Source organism: Bos taurus, chromosome 4 (genome assembly GCF_002263795.3).
Source record: "Bos taurus isolate L1 Dominette 01449 registration number 42190680 breed Hereford chromosome 4, ARS-UCD2.0, whole genome shotgun sequence".
In the NCBI taxonomy this organism is placed as follows: Eukaryota; Metazoa; Chordata; class Mammalia; order Artiodactyla; family Bovidae; genus Bos; species Bos taurus.
The window spans coordinates 86,856,390-86,870,069 of record NC_037331.1 but is presented as its reverse complement, the minus strand read 5'-3'; the positions used below and the strand labels follow the sequence as shown (position 1 = coordinate 86,870,069).

Here is a 13,680-nt window from a genome sequence, read left to right as displayed (position 1 = left end):
TTTATCACAGAGTTTGAATAACAGAACTTAAACAAGAAATTAGAAGGAAATGCATTTTAAGTTTCCTTTATAGGACCTTAGGGATTCCGCTTTGATTACCATATTTTTCAATGTACCTGTATCACCGAAACTTGAGAATCTTTTTCATCACAGTTTATACCTTTACCGTTTTAAGACATTTAAATCATGGGACTATATAAATTTCAGCAGTTAAAAATTTCCTGCATGGGTCAGTGCCCTTTTAACCGTGTTTTACTGTTGTCCAATAATGCCAAGTAATCGAAAAGGGCATTATTAAGCATTTTTGGATATTACATGTTTGACTCTCTTGTTCCTCCTTTTTTAAAAGATACTGTTTTCCCTTTGGACGACCTGAGGGTGCGCTGAAAGCTACACTTTCATTACTTGAAAGGGTATGTTTGAACATGACTCTGTAAGTACTATTTGCCTTCTCAATGGCTGTATAGTTCCTGAACTAGGCCGCGGGCCCCATTCCTTAGGAGTGTGATATCTTCTAGGTTTGTTGCGTTTTATCAGTTTATCACTTTTTCTTACTACATTCAAATTCTTCTATATCCTCCTTTTCTTCTCCAAAACCTTTCTGAAGCCTACACCACTGCCATCCTGAGTTTATAGCATCCTTTTGGTAATATCCATTTTTCCCACCTCTTCCCCGCCCCCGCTCAGGAAATATAGTCATTTTTTATTTCAGTTTAATATAATCATCTGTTTCTCAGACTTCACAGTTGTCTTATATTATCCCCCCTTATTTGTACTCCTACCTGTCATATTCCTCATATCTGTAAGAGTTCTCAGCATTTAATATTCACACACATATCATTTCTTTCATTCTCAATTTGTCTCAAAATTTATTTCAATTCAGTTTATGTGTTACTTTGAGTGAATTCACAAATGACAGAAATTGATGATCATAGAAGTCATGAAATTATATATGAAAAGTAAACAGCAAATAAGGCTTTATGTCCATGTTAAAAATCATTTATTAATGGAAGTATATTCTCCACTGCTTTTTTTTTGTGGTAGATTAGGTGAGAAAGGGAAATATCATTTCATCTATCTATAAAACTATTCACATGCTAGTTGGAAACTAGCAGTTGAGTAATGTGGACAAGTTTTATTCCTTATCCATATTAAAAAGTATATCTAGCGATCATCTCTGTCTCATGATTTGATTATTCTAGTCTTGATTTGTTGACTTCAGAGCACTTGTTCTTACTGATTTTTCTGCTCAAGGAATTCCAGGTAATGCATTATTTATTCGCACCTCTCTGAAAAAGCAAAAAGGGGAGACAGTGTTCAGTGATTTAAGGGTTTAGGAGAGGAGAGCTAGAACTGATGACTGAAGTGAGATCTTTGGAATACAGATCAGTGCTTCTATCTATCTATCTCTGTCTTATCCTTGATCACTGTGAATATTATTGTCATAATTATTTTACTAGAATGTTTATAATATTAAAAGTTGCATGTAACTCAGACTTTTCATAGTTTTTATTTCATCCTATGCATTAAGGTATTGTTGATGAGACAAAAGTCTTTAAAGGCAGCTTTGGTTTTTAGAACGGCATCCCATCCTGGGTACCCAGCGCAGCCTGGCTATGTGCTGGTTTCCATGGCAGAGCTACTGTCCTTCCCCCAGCAGGGAAGAGTTAGTAATAGCAGAGATGCCCTCATGCCCTACACTGACAGGTGGCAGAATGAACAGTGACCTTTATTTCAATTATAGTAACTGATCATGTCTCTTACTGAATTGAGGAAATGGTAAGGGCTATTTCTTCATTTTCATGTCTGTACTTACTGACATCTTAGAAAAATAAAATATGTGTGTGAATTGTTGATACTTACAATGCCTTGAATAAACATGGGGAGGAAGCATGAAACATATGCTATGCCTCCCTTTTGCACTTGCCAGTCCTTTCTCTGTACTTCTCCAGGAAAGGAGATTCAGTTTCCCCACACACACCTCAGACAGCATCCAGCTTCTAGATACTATGAAATACTGCCTGATTTTAACATTTTAAAGCTGTTACTGTTATTTGAAAGCTTGGCACCATGGGGAAAGTCTAATAGTAAAGTCTAATCTTAAATTTTAGTAGTAATCACACTAAAAAGAATAGTGCCTGTTAATGCTTTAACTGTAGGCAGAAGGATTTTTTTCTGTGTGGTAATAAAGAGTCTAATGTGCAGTTCTAGTTAAAGTGCCGAATATATGTCAGTGTGTTAAAGATCTTTAATATGAGAATATGAAGAAATTTTAATTTGATAGGAAAGGGAAGTTTTAAGTGATAAAATTTGCTGTTTTAAGAAGGAAACCTTGCCTGACAAGATGAAAACGTATTGTCAAGGGTCACCAGTGCTAGAATAATTGAATGAATTTGAGATTAGAAAATCCTTAGTGCCGAGGCTGGTCAAAATAGAATGATATAATGAAGCATGAAATGGATGTCTTCATGTTCTTTTAATATTTTTTTCAAAGTGAAAAACTGATAGAGTAATAAGAACATTTACAAAAGTATTGTCTTCTTTATGTTAAGATTTTGCTATACCTGTATCTTGTAGAATTTGAATGGAAGCAAAGCAAGAAAAATCACATTACTTATAGGGAAGATAGAGTTTGACTAATTGTATAATTAAAACTTACTGTAAGCAGTTTTTTTATCACTAGGAAAGTTTTAAGGAAAACTGTCAAGGAGTCATTATAAAAGTACTTAACTGAGTTATATTTTGAATTCTGTATATAACTGCATTTTCCATTTGCCAACAGTAATACTTGTAAATGGAAAATCTAAAAGTATAATTTAGGAACCCATAATAATAATTTAGGAAAGTAATCAGTTTTTTATTGTTTTTTTTTTAAATTTCAGAAAGCTTCCTTTTGTTTTGACATTTAATAGTCCTTTCATTTCACTAAGACAAAGAAGTCCCCCCTTCCCCTCCCCCAGCCTCCAGCAGATCAAAATAAAGTAAAATTAGTAAGAGTAGAGATCTTGATTTTTGTAGAGTCTGTAAATAATGCTTATTTTAATGGAATTTGTGTTTTCATGTATATTGCTCCAAATATTTAAGGATTTTAAATCAAGGATGTACAAGGTAAACTTTGCACAAGGACAAAAGTTTCGTCCCAAGGACCGTAACCCTCATCTGAAACAGCTGCTCTAGTGGCTTTGTGTTTCCCTGGAGGAAGAGTGACAGTCACACTGAATGGTTGCTTGGCCTATGGGAGTTTTTGATGTTCTTACATGAGGCTTAGACAGGAGGAGCCAAGACTCAGAGGTTACTGCGCAGTTGTAAAGTGCCTACTCATTGCCTCCCCCGAGGTTACCTAGGACCCCTTCCTACTAATAACGTTTAGGACAATTTGTGTACTTGCTTTTCATATTCTATACAGTCTCTGTCTTTCTCTTTTTCTCTCTAGGTTTTAATGAAAGATATTGCCACTCCCATACCAGCAGAAGAGGTGAAAAAAGTGGTCAGAAAATGTCTTGAGAAAGCTGCCTTGATCAATTACACGAGACTCACAGAATACGCCAAAATAGAAGGTCAGTGCAGTGAGCAATTGCTGAAGTGGCCGTGAGAGCCAACAATGCCTATTAACTGCATTTTCTGTGAGAAGTCCTTTCCTTCCCTGAACAAACCTGTGCCATGGCAAAGGGAAATGTCTCATTAAAATCTCAGCTGGTGAACTGAAGAGCTTTTTCCTATTCATTGCTTTAATATGCCTCCTGGGACTCTGCTTGAATGAAAGACCCGGGATTCGTGCTTAAGTTGTCCTTTGTTCTTATTTTGAGTTTTGAAGAAACCAAAACGTGTTTTCATGGGTTGTATTTTTTGACATTACAGTGAGTATGTCTAACATTTAAAGGATGGGCAGTGTATTCATTCTTGGTCTGTAACAGTGTAGTGTTACATAATTTCATTTTCGCTTCTGCAGCATCTCAGAGAAAAGAGGAGACTTGTTGATTATGGTGAGGGCTGAAACAAACTGATAGAATGTTCTTGCAACTTTTAATTGCTTACAATATACTGATGCATTTGAAAGATTAGATCTCTTGAGAGGATTGTGCATTTTTTCTCTTTCTTCAGGTTTTATTCATTAAGGATAATTATTCATTTTCTTCATTAAGGTTTAAGATGCTTAGAAATACATAGATTGAAATTTGTGGAGAAGTCACACAATCAGCTCTTATCTAACCGTCCTTTGACTGATATAATTAAAAGCAATAGAAATGACCTCAGATTCTCTAATTATCATAAAACTAGCTTGTGTAATACAGGTAGCTTTAACTTAGGGAAGAAAAAGTTTATGGTGTTAAATAGTTATCTCTAAAAATAAAAAATAATTGTCCATTAGAAAAAATTTTAATGACTTCTAATATAAAAGTGTACTTAATGAATTATAAGTTTATTAGTTGATATTATGATAGATTCATCAAAATTGGGACGGTGAAATAGATGATTATAATTGGCTGTGTTATATCCTTTTTTCTCTCCAAACCTGATCAGGCTTTCTAACGAGCACGTGATAACCAACCTCCTGAGTGATTAACAAAAAAGCCATCCCATCACTATAGCAACCAATATTATATCACGAGAGTAACAACATGAGACCTCCTTAGTTACCAGTTTAACATCATTAATTATGATATCATGTTGTGTTAAAGCAAAAGCGATGAATATTAGATCATTTGGGGAAAGTAGAAACAGATTGGTTTTCACATTTTCAATACTCATCCAAACAATTTTCATGTTTTGGGAATATTTTGGGCTTTGTGAACATGGACTGAAAGAAAATATATATAAATAGAGATACTAAAACTTTCAAGTTTGGCAAAGAGAAAAAACTTGTGGATAACCTAAGCAAACACAATATTGTTTTATCCAAATATTATGAACCTTGTACAAAAAAACTTGTGGAATCCTTTTGGTTTTTACTATTTTAGTTAATATTTTTGACCATTATCTTATCCAACATTGGTCTTAACTATTTTAGTTAATATTTTTGACCATTACCTTATCCAACAATATTGAAAAAATATGCCATGTATTTTTAATTTTATTTCTGTATTTATTTTCTAGTTGTAGAGTCCGTTTTAATATGGACAAATGAAAAACTTGCTTTTATTTATGCAGAACCGTGGGCTTCTTTCATTAATCAGCTAAATAAACACATCAACAATGTGATCAGAAAGAAATGGTTATTCTGAATCACACACAAAAACAAGTCTGTGTTAGAGAACAGCCTAAAATAGGGTCCAGTGGGGTGGGAGCAGGGAATTCTCCCACCTGTTCCTTTCTGGAGTCATCCCTCTCAGAACATTCTAGAAAAGGGATCTTAGAAATCTTGTCAGGTAGGACTGCTGAGCAGTCTCTTTTCAAAAAAAAAAAAAATGCATGCTTATTAGATAAGGAAAACTTATGCTTTTCATTTTCTCCCTTTCCCCTCTTTTTTTTTGTATCTTCAAAAATAGAGTTTTGCTTCATACTTAGGGTGAGACCAAGAACAAACTCAACTTTAAGTTAGAAATTGGAAGTGGGCTGATTTCTTTGCTTTTACGTTATGCAAGTGAGTGACATGGACAGACTTTGCTTTTCTCCTTAATTTTCTTCTCTTATGTTTTAGGCCCAGCAGAAAAGGAAACAGGTAATAAATGTTTGTGCATGCGTGTGCCGTTATTTCTAACGTGGGGGTGTTATGTTTTGATATGGACGAATAGCTCTTTCCCTTTCAGGGGTCTTGTTTGATCACTTTGAATAAGATACAGAAAAGATTTTGACTTTTGTTGGAGCTATTGCTAATGCTTTGTAGGGAAAATACAGGCCATTTATCTCTGCAGAAGTTCAGTACTATTTTTTGATATGAGTTCAAAGCAATACATGTTAGGCTGTATTAATGTTATGCATCAGGTTTTAAGCATGTACACTAATCTTGTTTGGAGCTGTCGCCAATATTTGAAGGACTCTTACAACTAGAAAAAAGGACCATCTTCCTTTCATCATTCCCGGAAGATAACCTGAGATTAAAAACATATAATGCTGTTAAATAAAAAGTAAGCTGCTCTTACCTTTGCAAGTTGTTCATCATAGCAGAGGTTATAAAACTCCATCCTCAAGAAATTGCTGGGAAAGAGTTCTTCTCCAGGTCTCTAAGGCTTTTTAAAGGTTTTGTTACTTTTGTGTGTGTGCATACCACTTTTTGCCATTGTAATTAATTTAATTACAGGGGCCATTGTGAGTTCATCCCATCCATCTCTGCTTCAGATTCTTGCAGGCAAGGTCTCTACTGCAATTGTTCACTGTTTTGTCTCCTACACCCAGCCCATGACACAAAGTAGATACTCACTACTTGGAGAGAGACAGAAGGGCCATTAGTTAGTTCCACCTGAAAACAGAGGTGCTTGAGACAAGTGATGGACCTTTCTAATGCTAGTTTTCTCATCTTAGTCAAATTTTGCACGCGGACTTATAGACAAGTTTACTTGGGTTGTTTTTAACTGAAGTTTTCCATTCAGGACACTATTTCATTTTTGTTTTTGCCTACCTTCAATTCTCTTCCAGTATTTGACCTCAGAAAGTGTCAGGAACAAAACACTCAGAGTGAAGAAAAGGGGAAAGAACACACCTACAATGATCGCTGAAGTGCACTTTAGAAAAAAATGAATTCGGAAAAGAATATGAGACTCTCCTCCCTTCTCATGACAGCCCATTGTCAGAGCCACAGTCCCATGCTCTTTAACAAACTTTTTCAAAACCTTTGAGAGCATTTTATCCCCCACATTTCTGTTGAAAATAGTTTTTACATAGTTTGCAGACAAGAAGTCCAGGGTTGTCAGTGGTTTTCCCATTTGCCACAGAGTATACAAGTCAGCCAGCTGGGACTAGAGTCAGGTGTCTTGATCCCCAACCTACAGTGGCTACGCTTCGGCCCCCGTGAAATGAGACGGGGTCACAGTTCGCCTTGGTAAGAATGGAGCAGAGGTAGTTGCCCTACTTGTGAAACTTGCTGTCCCCTGTGCACTCACTTCCACCAGATAAAAGTCAGTCTTCCCTTCACTTGTGTTTAACATCCCTGCCATTTCTCAGCTGTCTAGGCTGCAGACTCTGGGAAAAAGACTTTTTAAAAATTAAATGCTTGCATAGAAAAGAGAAAAAAAATCGGTATAGTCTCAGTAGTTTAAGTGAATGGAAGAGAAAGATACCCTCCATGAAAGACTGTTCTGAAGTAATAGAAGAGAGGTTTTTAAGAAATGTAGTTATATTCTTCTAGTTGCATTGGGTTGCAAGTTAACAGGGTTGCTTAGTAAATGTTCTTGGAGGTACTTTTAACAGTGAGTAAAAATGAGAGTATCAGTTGCATGTGGAGGAGCTTAAAAGCTTGATAAAACTTTGAAATAATACTCTCTTGAGCATTATAATCATTATCCTTAGTTAGTTTGTACGACGCAAAGAATAAAATTCATCCAGGGTTTGTCATCATTTTGTCGTCTATTGACCTGCCTGTTGCCCCAGGGGTTTTTCATTTGTACTGCTTCAATAGTTTCTTAAACTGCTCTTCAAAATAAATATTTTACAGATGAGGCAACTGAGACTTTAGAAAAAGTCAGCAACTTGCATGAGGTCATGCTGCGATTAAAATTCAGCAGACCTGAGATTTGCACCCCTGTTCCTCAGTCACCATAGCCCCCTCCATGCTCTTCCTCTGGCTTCCCTGCCTCCAGGGCTGTCTGATCCAAAGTCATGACATTTTCTGAGAAACCACTCACATGCATCACAAAAGCCAAGGGTTATTTGTACAATCACTTTTTCCAAAAATAATATTTAATAAGAGGAAACAGTTACATGCTAGGCACTATTCTAAGCACTTTACATGGATCCATTTATCCTTTACAACCTCTCTTTACAGTAAATATTACTTTTATTTTAAATATTATTTTTATTACCTTTTAGAAAACAGAAGCAGAGGGGTAATTATCTACGAGCTGGTCTCTGGTCACATAGCCAGTAAGTGGAAGATTAGAACCCACTGTCTACCTATTAAGCTGTCTTCATATTTTCCCTGCGTCTTCCTTCCTCTCCATTTTGCACCTGGTTAAAATGGACATATGAAATGGAACATTGCTGCCCATAGACATACAATGAAAGCCGTATTTGTAACTTAAAATTCTTTGGTAGTTGTATTTAAGAGGTATTTAAAAAAGCAGTGAAATTAATTTTAAGATTATAGGTTATTAACCCAATATATCCAAATATTACCGCACAAAAAATATATTCAGTATACACAGTTATTACAATATTTTACATTCTTTTTTTCCTATGATGTTTTTGAAATCCGGTGGGTCTTTTCCTCTGCCAGCACACCTCCATGAGAAGTAGCTACTCATCCATATCACAGTGACCAGTGGCTGCTGAACTGGACAGCACAGGTCTCTGGTGGAAGGCTAAGAGGACTCCAGAAACTAAATCTTTATTTTCCCTGACACTTCTAAAGTGTCAAATGTTGAATGTAATTAAAATGTGCCACTTCTCTACAACCCCGAATGATTCTCCCTTATTTTTCTTTATAACCCATATGATCTAACACAGAAGAGAGTTATTTCATCCAGCTATTGTCCCAGAATGTTAGCCCCTCCCCGTCAAGGGCAGGGCTTGTGTATTTCAAAACTGCTGTATCTCTAGTGCTGAAAAAAGTGCCTGGTGCATTGTTACTCGATATAAACTTTATTGAATAAATGATTGAGTTTATGGCACAGTGATCAGACTCTACAGTAGAGAGAATATCTGTAAACTAGCAAGCTGGCTTACAAAAGGTCATTCAAACCAACCCCTGAATAGTTAACAGTATAGAGCAAAAACGAACCAGTGATTTAAAATAACAAGATTGGAAAAATTAAACCAGAATTTCATGCCCTTTATTAGGGTGGAGGTTGGGGGAGGCGTGGTGAAGAGGCTTTGGATCACACAAGCCAGAAGTTATAGACAGCAATTGTATTAATTACAGCTAGTAATCTAACCTGTTTCAGTAGTTGTTTCTATAATTTAGAATGATGTTCAGTGTTTGACTCATAATTCTCATCCTTGGGAATTCTTCAAATTTTCCATTGGCAGCACAGATTTGAAGAGAAAAAGGAATTTTACAACTTTATATTAGATGAAATAAAACAGATGAGCCCTCTCTAAATGCCTGCTTTCCTTCTTGGAAATTACTTATATGAGTTTTATGAGAACACATTTGTAATTCATTTGAAGAACCTAAAATTTCTAGAAAGCAATTTTTTGTTGTTGTTGTTTGAGATTTACACTGTTGCAAAATCAGCTAGTTTCCTCTTTGGTTGAATTTTACCCCTAACTTTTTGCATAATAGGATCATTTTTATTGATAATCCAAGGTTGAAAATGATACTGAAACTAGGTTTCTAATTGTGTGTGTTTTTCTAATCCCATGCCTTATTGATGCAAATTAGTTATTTTTAAAGAAGAATCCATTTGTTCTTTAATTCGAGAAATTTTTTTAATGGACAGAAACAACTATAAAATGTCTAATAACCATCTCTGCTTTCTCCTAAAAACTACATAACATTTTGTGACTTACAATAAAAGAGAAGGAAGACCTCTCCTTAGAGCTTGCCTTGACCTGAGATGTTTTACATCAGTTTGGTACCTAAGCTCCTTGTAAATCTCAATACGTGGAGGTGCCCTGAACAGAAGGTAGCATGGAATGAACACGCAGAGGCTTTGTGCAGTGAGGATCTGTCTGGGCCCTTGTTGCCAGGTTCCCGGCTCTAACCCCCTAGTGCTCTCATTTTCAAGGTCTCAGTTGAACAGGAGAGACGTGCTTTCCCAGAGGGCTGCACTGCTTGCTTTCTTTGAGTGGGGAAGTTGCACTGCAGCTCTCCTTACGTCATTAGGATGTGTTTGCCATCTGGGTGGCATTTTAATTTAGCACTTCATTGTCAAAGTGGAGCAGTAAATAATAAATACATGAAACCAGTAAAGTATCTGCCTGCAGTGCAGGAGCCCCTGGAGATGCAGGTTTGATCACTAGTTGTGAAAGATCCCCTGGAGGAGGGTATGGCAACCCACTCCAGTATTCTTGCCTGGAGAATCCCACGGACAGAGAATCTCCTGGACGGAGGAGTCCATGGTGTCACAAAGAGTCAGACACAACTGAAGCAACTTAGGACGCACGCACATTCTACTTAAGGACATGTGTACAGAAGTAAGTATATAAACTGCAGAGTTGATGAAAATTTTTTTGTTAATGAATAATTTCTTTCTACTATTTCCAGGATAACATAACAGTTTACTATCATCAAAGTTTTTTGAGTTTCTTTACAAATTTAATTTTTAAATTTTTGAAGGATTATGTGTTACCATGAATTCAGGCTAGAATGTCTAAGTAATAGACCTGAAATCTTGCATTCCCATAAACCCTGACAACACTTTTCAAGAGGTAATTTGTGTACTAAAAGAAACAAATGGAAATTCAATTGTTAGTTTCTCAGTCATGTCTGACTCTTTGCAATCCCATCGACTGTAGCCTGCCAGTCTTCTCTGCCCATGAAATTCTACAGGCAAGAATACTGGAGTGGGTTGCTACTTCCTTCTCCTGGGGATCTTCCTGACCCAGGAATTGAATCTGGGTTTCCTGCATGCAGGCAGACTTTTTACCATCTGAGCCACCAGGGAAGCCCAAAGTCCTTGCCTTGAAAATAATAAAATTAAAGAATTGAAGAATTTCTGTCCAGCTTTTAGGACAATGTGACTTGGACTCTGGCATCTTGGCCTGCAAGTAAAAACCTCAGTGACCATTTCTACATCTGATAATTTCAAATGATGGTTTAGGGACAAATTGATAGATACAATTTCTGACTCTAAAACAGAATGACCTGTTGTCATTTTCTTTAAAATATTTGAGAAAATCATATAAATCTATAAAGTTTTTTTTTTTTTTTTTGAGCTACCCTGATTTAGTATCACTGATTATCTAGATAGGGATCAAATTAAAATTCATTTTTGCACTATATATAAGGAAAAGCTGTGCGAATTTTTCAGGTAGTCAATAAAATATTTAAATTAACTAAGAAGATAATTGTTTTCTGATAGCTATAAATTACTTTGATTCTATCAGCTAGGATGATACAATTGAAATGTTAATTTTAAACTATTTTTATCAGTATGTCCTTGTCAATATATTGATGTCTTTCACAACTCCTTGCCACACCATTAACCTTATTCTATATGATGCATGTACAGAAGGTATTAAGACCATATTCTTTTTTAAGTATTATGCAAATAATATAAATTCATTTTGACTATTTGCACATCTGATCTGGAATAAATGAGGATTTCTAGTATGTTTATTTGCCCCAACTTTTCTCTCGCACCAACTCACTAGGCACTCAAGATAAGCAATATAAAATTTGCGTTCATGTCAGTTAGCCAACTGATGACAATGTTGGCAGATTCGTTCCATATATCCAAAGCCAGTTTGGGAACATAACAGGCAGGAGTTGCAGGGATTATTGACTAGAAGAGGCAAGTGAAGGCAAAGCTTTAATGTTCTGTGTGTATCTTCCGTCAGCTTAGGACAGAGTACAAGTGTGTGGTACAGTTGCTCATTAGCTCTCTGTACACTCAGGTCACTAACCAACTAAGTGAAAAGTCAAATGAAGACATGAGGTGCACCCCTGTATGCCAGTGGCAGCATGATGGCAGTGCTTTCAACACTCCTGGGACCTCTGCACCCACTGTTTATCCACAGCTTTAGTTACCAAAGGACAAGGGTTCTGACAAAGCATGGAGACATTTCTTTTCAACTTTTTATTTTATATTGGAATACTGAAGCTGAAACTCCAATACTTTGGCCACCTGAAGCGAAGAACTGATTCATTTGAAAAGACCCTGATGCTGGGAATGATTGAAGGTGGGAGGAGAAGGGGACGACAGAGGATGAGATGGTTGGATGGCATCACCAACTCAATGGACATGAGTTTGAGTAAACTCTGGGATTTGGTGATGGACAGAGAGGACTGGTGTGCTCCAGTCCATGGGGTTGCAAAGAGTCGGACACAATTGAGCGACTGAACTGAACAGCTAGTTAGCAATGTTGTAATAGTTTCAGGAGGACAGCAAAGGGTCTCAGCCATGCACATACATATGTCCATTCTCCCCCAAACTCCCCTCCCATTCAGGCTGCCATGCAACATTGAGCAGAGTTCTCTGTGCTATACAGTAGGTCCTTGTTGGTTATCCTTTTTGAATATAGCAGTGTGTACATTTCCATCCCAAATTCCCCAACTACCTCTTTTCCCCATTCTTCCCCCCTGGCAACCATAAGTTTGTTCCCTAAGTCTGTGAGTCTGTTTTTGTTTTGTAAATAAGTTCATTGTATCATTTCTTTTTAGATTCTAAATATAAGGGATGTCATAGGATATTTCTCTTTCTCTGTCTGACTTCCTTCACTCAGCATGACAATCTCTAGGTCCATCATGGAGACATTTCAGGACACTTAGCCCTGTCTCCTCTAAAATTAGTCCTGGGTCTGCATTCCTCTAATGTCCTTTCTGATTGACCTTCATTTAGTTCTGGGAAAGCATTAGTATGTTTTGCTCCATCTAGAGCAACTGTTGGCTGCACTGTCATGCTACCCTCTGCTTTTGGCTTCTGTCCTTTATATTGGGGTTAATATTGCCAGTGCTGAATGACTTGTCATGCCATAAAGTCTTTTGTGACCTAAGTGAGCAGAACTTTTCCTTGATCATCAGTCTCTTTGTCAATGTGTCATCCATCTTTTTTTCAGTTATCATTTTATTCTGTTTTAAGTGTGAATTGCAATAGATAAGGACAGTTTCAGAGACAGTCATAGTGTATTCCATATATAAAAGAATGAAAACCTGAGTCAATCATGAACAATGTTCTCTTTCCAGATTAGGCTATCATAGGAACATGACCCTAAGTCTCAATGACACCTAAATTTAAGATTTTTTAAGGGCAGTACCTTTTAGTCTTATAAAGGGCATAGCAAGCCTCAGCTTTCTAGCTCTGTAGCTGCAAACTTCCTATTACTCACACCCACTTGTCTCTTCTCTTCCGCATCATCAGGGGATGAGATGAGTTATCTTCTCTTCAAGGCCAACTCATCCACCTGTGATGTTGACCCCATTTCTACCTACCCCTTTCCGGAGGTATTTTGTTCCATCATATAGCCCTTCTTTTTCCTGTGGCTTGTACCTCTGTCTTCTTTTACATTATTTACCTTCCTTTTATAACATTGGTATCTCCCTAAAAAAACACCTTATCTTGAGCTCTGCCTCCTTTCAGCTGCCATCCAAAGAGCAGGGTATAATCTCACCTTCATTTCACTCACTTTCGTTCCACTTTGCCCAAAGAAGTTTCACTCTACTTGGCCCAAAGAAGATTGCCTTGCAGTCTCACCAGTTTGTCTGGTGGGGAATTAGTTACTCTAGTCTGGTGTATGGCTGTTCAGAAGGAGAGAGGGAGGGAGGGAAACTTTTAAATTCTGCTCCGGCCTCCCACCACATTGCCTTGAGACATCCAATGCCTTACCTCTTGTCATTGGGATTGGTAGCAGTAGGTCAGGGGGCCAAGATCTGCGGTATTATCAGGACAAGGGCTCAGCTGTGCTTCAGTGAGAGCTTGATGAAAA

General features: G+C 37.0%; 1 protein-coding gene across 11 annotated transcripts in view; it reads left to right on the top strand.

Annotated features, from left to right (window-relative positions):
- Positions 1-13,680, top strand: part of CADPS2 (calcium dependent secretion activator 2) — a 580,156-nt gene that overhangs the window by 444,552 nt on the left and 121,924 nt on the right. For 6 of the 11 annotated variants that reach the window (XM_059885596.1, XM_059885594.1, XM_059885587.1 and 3 more), the window contains 3 exon segments: positions 350-413; positions 3,434-3,557; positions 5,639-5,659. In XM_059885596.1, coding sequence (XP_059741579.1) covers positions 350-413; positions 3,434-3,557; positions 5,639-5,659 — 209 coding nt within the window. 11 annotated transcript variants of the gene reach the window in all.